Consider the following 6,441-nt stretch of genomic DNA (forward strand, 5'->3'; position numbering starts at 1 on the left):
ACACATCACAGTGTTATGGCCAACCTACGTAGTCACCTTTGACTGCAGTGTGCATGACTTGGTCCCCCTTACAATTGGGTCTACAGTGAGCAGCCTTTGGCGTGAGTCCAGAGTGGGGCTCATATGTGGCCTTCATAGCAAGATGCTGTAACTGCTCAGCCACACCATGTACACTCTTTGGGTTATGGACAGACATAACTTTCAACCTCATTAAAGGAAGAGGGGCAGGGGAAGGGAGAGCTGCTGCTGGTGGCATGCATCAGCTGTTACAAGGTAAGTGTTACATCTACATGGCCTTGCAGCAGTACAGATGAGCTAAGTGGCTGGTGATGGTGGTGGCAGTCCCTCATTTGAGGATGATCTTTACCATGGATCATTGATGGGTCTTGAGATTACTTAAGAGTCTAATCCTTGAGCCACAGATCTGTCCACAGAAGCTGCAGAGGTTGTGGTGCCGTTGGAGTAAGTCACCAGCCAGCTCCTCCCAGCTCTTGATGTTGGCATCTATTTTCTTGAGGTCTGCCTTCAACATGTCCTTGCAGTGTTTCCTCTGATCCCTGCAAGATCTCAGGCTGGTACCAAGATGGGAGTAGAGCACTTGGCTTTAACAGGCAAGCCAGGCATCCACAGTCCACACGCAATGTCCACACACAATGTCCGGTCCAGTGAAATCGGTGCTGGAGGATTATGGACTCAATGCTGGTGACGCTGTGTTCTGCAAGGATGCTGGTGTTTGTGTGCAAATCTTCCCATTTTTTGTGGAGGATTTTCTGGAGGCATCTTGGGGATACCCTGCCAGGCTCTTGAGATGATGAGGCTAAGTCCCCTGCCTATCTGTAGAGCAAAGTGGGATGAGGACTGATTTATAGGCCTGGATCATGGTGTCTTTGTGCTATAACTAGCATGGAATGACACAGGGATAGACGTGCCTTGGTTTTGCTGGGCTGTGCCCCAGGGTGGGGAGGCAACAGGTTGCTTGTACTTGGTGGGTGCTGCAAAGTGGGGCACTCTCCCCGCTTGCTTAATCCTTGGGAGCTCCCCTCCCTTCCTGGGTGGAGCTTAGCTCCCCATGAAGTGTGGGGTGAGGAGGGGGTTTCTTTGCCTGTGGGGATGGCAATGGCTCAGGTCCTCCCGCATTGCCCTGCCTGGCACTGCTGCCAGTGCCTGTCCTCAGCCAGCTGTAGCCTGGCAGCACAGCAGTGGCAGGATGTTGTGCCTCAGCCACTGCACCCCACAGACATGCAGTCATCTTCTCCTGCCCCTCAGTGTCAGGGGAGCCCTTGGCCCCTTTCCTGGCAGGAAGCCAGCTGCCCCTTGGGCAGCAGGGATGTGTCAGTCTCTCACCAGAGAGATGGCACTTTCACCATGCCTAGGCCCTTGGCCAGCCAGCAGGGCAGGCTTGGCCTCCTTTATCCATCTACATCAGTAGTGCTGGGCCCATGGCCAGATCTGGTTCTGGTCCATGGGGTCTGTGGGGAGCCCCAGGAGCCTTGGCTAGGTGTGCAGGTTGGGTGGCACAGGGTCCAATCCTGGCACATGGGAGCAGTGCGGGTCCCCAGAGCAGGATACCAGCAGGACAGGTGGCAAGAGGCCCAGTCTGGCCCATGAGTTACAAATGGAAATGATTAACCCTCTACCCCAAGAGGTCACTGGAGATCTTGCCCAGGTCTTGATGCTGAGAGCAGTGGGCCTTAGAGCCTCTTGTTCATAGCATGGTGTGTGTTGCCGCCTGCTGAATGCAGAGCTTTTCCTCAGAAAGCCTGGCAAACCCCAGACACTGGTTATTAACCACAAAGAGGTGGTGGGGGAACAGCCAGGCACTATCCTCTTACCCCCTAAAATCCTGATCTTGGAAGTGGTGGGTGAAATGACTGAAATGTTCCAGCCTGGGCTTTCAAATCCCATACGTGGTTCTGGCCGCATAGTCACAGGTGACGTCTGATTAGGTGGAGCTGTGCTTCCTGTGGAAGGACTATCTGTGCATGGTGCTCTTTCTGCGGAGATTTGGTTGCCAAGTCTGCCGCTGGATCGCCCAGGATGCCAGCCAACTGAAGACGCTGCTGGACAGTCATAACGCCTGCCTGAGTGGTATGGGGCCAGAAAGCATGGGACTGAAAGAATTTAGTGATGGGAACTACTTCAATGGAGGTAAGGGATGTCTCTGGGGTGGCTGGTTGAGCGGAAGATGTTTTCTCCTGCACCAAGAACCCCTCTGGTCCTTTTGTGCCTTGGCCCTTTGCTATCTGGCAGACTGCTATAGAGGGTGGGTTGGACAGCTCTTTGCCTTTTCCTGCTGGAAGTTGTGCCGGGGCTTTCACTCCCTGGTGTAAGTGTGCCGTGGGACAGGTGGGGGGGCCCCACACAGGCTGCTTTGCCCTGGGCCATACACCCAGCTGGGATCATCTCTGTTAGAGACTAACTGGTTCACAGAGTTTTTGTAGGCAATAGCATACTTTATCAGATGCTATACTTTCTCTGACTTATCAGTGAAAGTAGAGGAGCACTTAATATTTTTAAGATAAGGCCTCTGTATCCCACTGAATGGTTATGGGGGTAGGGTGAGGTGAACAGTTGTACTTGATCTGAGATTTTATTTTTCTTCAGGCAAATGCAGACAGCATCCAAGGCAACTTAAGTGGCGACCTGTTGCAGAGTGGAGGAATGTTAATAGTCAGTCAAGGTAAAATAAATATTCATGTCTGTCAAAGCCCTAGGTATCTGACCATGTTCAGCTAAGGATGCTTGTACTTCTAGGTAACCTGCCAAGCTCTTTAGCATCCAAAATGTTTCTTTGCTTGGACAAGGCTTATAAGCAACTTCATAAAATTTTGTTAAGACGCCAAAGCAAGTGAGGGTCAGGGTGGAATGGGAGGTAATACCTGCCAGTGGATCACCAGTTACCCGAGCTGTTTTGGATGTACTGTAGTTCTTTGTCACGGACGGATGACCTCCCTGCTAGGATTCTGGTTTTGTCACTGTTTTTTAATGGTGTCTTTCCTGGGACTAATGCACCCCAATAAATAAACTGGCAAATTGACCTTCCCAGATCATAAAAACACCAACTCAGGAAGATTAAACCATTAAGACAGGGCTGTGGCCTGTGCAGGCATTCTTGCTTTTATGCTGTTGACAGTAGAAAGATAAAAGCATGAAGATAGACTGAGATCTCACAGCATTTGGCTTGGAGGAATAAGTCACTCCTGATTTAAACATGGTAACTTTATGTTGGACACAAGCTTAGTGCAGAGATTCACCGGGTTTCTGCCATGGTAGCTATCCGTGCTTTAACATCTGCAGCTGAATGAATGTGTTGAGTGCACTTGGATCTTGAGAGGCCTGCTCATCACTGGTGTGATGCTGGGATGCTGCAGTCTTTCCTATTATCACCATGCTTGAAATTTCAGCAATTGGGTCCAGGTCGGGCCAGCAGGTGGCAGCATGGTAGAAGGCAATATCAAAATGATCTTGTTTGAACAAGACTTCAAAAGTTTCTAAAATGCAATTTTCTTCCTTCTTTCAACACTAAATCTGTTCAGTACAGTTTCTCTAATATTAAGATGCCAATATAAAGTAATGGGGATTCATGATGCAGCCCTCACAATCAAGCATGTGGCCCAGCCTACTTTTATGTACAAGCTTCTTTCCTCTGAGATTAAATAGCTCTCTGTAAAATCTGAGTTGCAGCTAAGTGTGGGGGCAATTAGCATGTAGCAATAAACTCGGGTGCAGTTCACGCTGGAGTTTATTGCTCCTGGGCACAGCGTTTACATGTGCACCTGGGACTACAGCATGTTAAGCTGGGGTGGAGCAACCCCAGCTGGCAAGGTGGGGTCAGCCTGCCGGCCCAGAGCTTTTCCCTGTGGCTCAACAGGCAGAGGGGTTAGCTGGGGCCCATGGGTACTACAGTGAGGGGTTTGGTGGCATGTGACCTCTGCACTATAGCACCCTTGTGCCCCGGCCAGCCCCATCACTGTCCACACATGAGTTTTGCTGCATGTAACTACTCTGCTGTAGGATAGTACTTGTTCCAGACAGCACTATCCTACAGCGGACTTAATTAGTTTACTGTGCCCTAACATAGGTGCACGTATAGACAGTGATGCTTTACTGCGGAGCTAATTAGCCAGCTCTGCAGTAAAGCACATGTGTAGGTGCACACTATATGTCCAAGAATAGACAGTTGTACCTTGCCTCTCTGATTTTACTGTCTCAGTGCAGAATTGGCAAAGTCTTGCTGAAGGTAAGTGTGGGTTGGGTTTCCCAAAAGTCTGAGGTAGCAGGGACATGAGCTGTTGTAGCCTCTTGAAATAGCACTCTGCCAACAGGTTTCAGGGCCAAGCTCTAAGCTTCTCCACAGTGCTGCATGTGTTAATTCATATGAGTAACTGACTTGGTGAAGTTTGCTCATAGACTGGAACCCCCCTGGCCTGCAAACTGTTATCATCCTCTCATCCTTGAACTTCTTGCAGATTACTGGTGTGACCCACTTTTCTTTGAGGGATGTGAGCCCTGTTTAAAGTTGGAGCTGTTGTTCAACTACCCCTCTGCCAAAGGCTGCAGATTCTGCCTTGCGGACAAAAGCTTATTGTCCTAAATTCCTTTTCTCAGGTGGAAAGAAGGTGCTCATACATTTTATACAGGAGTCACCTGGTGATTGTGTTCCCTTGGAAAAAATTGTCAAGAGCCTCGGTATCTCTGCAAATGTGGAGGGTATGAAACCTCAGGTGAGGCACTTAGTTCTTCTAATGGTGGAAACTGAGCTGTTAAAATGAAGGAATTGGCTATGGTAAAAGTTCTCTAAACTTTACCTAGTGACATTTTAAGTGACCATAATGTGCCAACACAGCAAACTAACTGTCCTTCTGTTACCTGCATAAGGATTATCCTGTAAAGCCTTGTAAAGTAGGGTTTCTGACCACTGCAATTAGAAAAAGTCTCTTCAGCTTACGTATGCAAGAATAGCAGCAGTAACTTTTATAACTTTTGGAGGTGGCAGTAGTCTTGCTATGACTCAGACATACTATTGCATGGTGCAGTCAGTAGCTGGCAGCACTGTTCTCAGCCTTTTCTGTTTATATGACAGATGCGTGACTGTCTTCTCTGGCTAACACCTGCATCCTATGGCTTGAGTGCTCTTTAGTCTGTAACTCCATTCTGGGTCTTCAAGCACTGTTCGAGTTAAATAGGTTTGTGAAGGCTTGCAGATGGAACAGACCTCTGAACACTTTTAAAATGAATGCAGTACCTCAACATAGGCATTGGTAACTCACCCTGTTGAACAAGCAATTCATCTTCTGCCAGTACAGAACCTCAGGAAAGAGATAATGGTAGGAGCTCTCTTCAGTGATATTTTCCCAAGGTGAGTAGTTGGAGTGAAGAGCCTGGGCTCCATATGAATTGGTTTACAGCCAAACAAGTTTATGGAAACAAGATTCTTATCCTTGGCTCATCTGCTCAGCAGGCCATTGGTTTGGAGGCTCTTTTGCTGTGTGGGAGTCATGACTCTGTCACAGTCCTGTGGAAGTAGGGAACGTACTCTGCCCATGTGAATTATTGCAGGGAGGCCGAGTTGCAGCATTCCTGCTCTGGTTGGATGGACTCTTCCTGTGCAGAAATCTTGGCATTTTGCAAGGTTGATATCTATCTGAAGGAGGCCCTGGCTTTGTTCTCCCTTGAGAAAAATCAATTTCTTTGCAAAACTAGGTCACAAGCTTGGCAGCATCCTCTTCTTAACCCTCCTGATTCTGCTGGGTGCGGTGTTTATAAACCAGCAAGGGCTGGAAAGGATGAGGAGACCAGACCCTTTGTAATCATCCTGATATATTGTATTAATTCTATCTTGTATCACCAAGAGGTGCCTCTGCCTGCACAGTGGCACCTAAGCAGATATGTGATCATTGATCAAAGATTAATTGAACTACCATGGACAAGTTGGTCTCACATTCCTTCTGCCCACACTTCCAGTTTTCAGTGAACTCCAATAGGGCCTTAGCAGACACTTGTCAATCATTTGTAGACTGGAAAGGAAGCAATGACTGTAGAAACCTCTTTGTCTGTGATGCTTATGTCAAGGAAGCGTGATGTGGGCAGGATTAAGGTTTCTTTGCCATTTGCTCCTGCCTGCAAGGTCTGTTAATCATTCCTGATCTCTGAGGCACTGGATATTGCCTACTCTTGGCTTTATTCAGCCCCTTCTGTGTATAGTAGGTAGTGCTTGAGCCATGGCTGCAGATTAAAAGCAGTACTGTTGCAATAACATCTCATACGTGCTGAAGCAAGGTTTTTCTAAATTTAAAGAGGAGAGAAATAACAGCTTGTCATGAACTTTGCGTGCAGAATCTCTTCCTCCCACCCTACAACCTGCAGTATGTGTAAATAACAACTCACGGGCTCCCCATTAATCTCGCAAATGTCATTCTCATAAACGAGGGGAAATATTTT

At 48.0% G+C, this 6,441-nt stretch overlaps 1 protein-coding gene across 1 annotated transcript; it reads left to right on the forward strand.

The window, feature by feature from the left end:
- The first annotated feature begins 653 nt into the window (after positions 1 to 653).
- PRXL2B (peroxiredoxin like 2B) lies at positions 654 to 5,091 on the forward strand. Its single transcript, XM_059716725.1, is given in 5 exon segments — positions 654 to 731; positions 1,926 to 2,231; positions 2,605 to 2,680; positions 4,609 to 4,710; positions 5,084 to 5,091. Coding segments are annotated over 5 exon segments (570 nt in total).
- Positions 5,092 to 6,441: the final 1,350 nt, after the last annotated feature.

Source organism: Alligator mississippiensis, chromosome 13, assembly GCF_030867095.1.
Source record: "Alligator mississippiensis isolate rAllMis1 chromosome 13, rAllMis1, whole genome shotgun sequence".
Lineage (NCBI taxonomy): Eukaryota > Metazoa > Chordata > Crocodylia > Alligatoridae > Alligator > Alligator mississippiensis.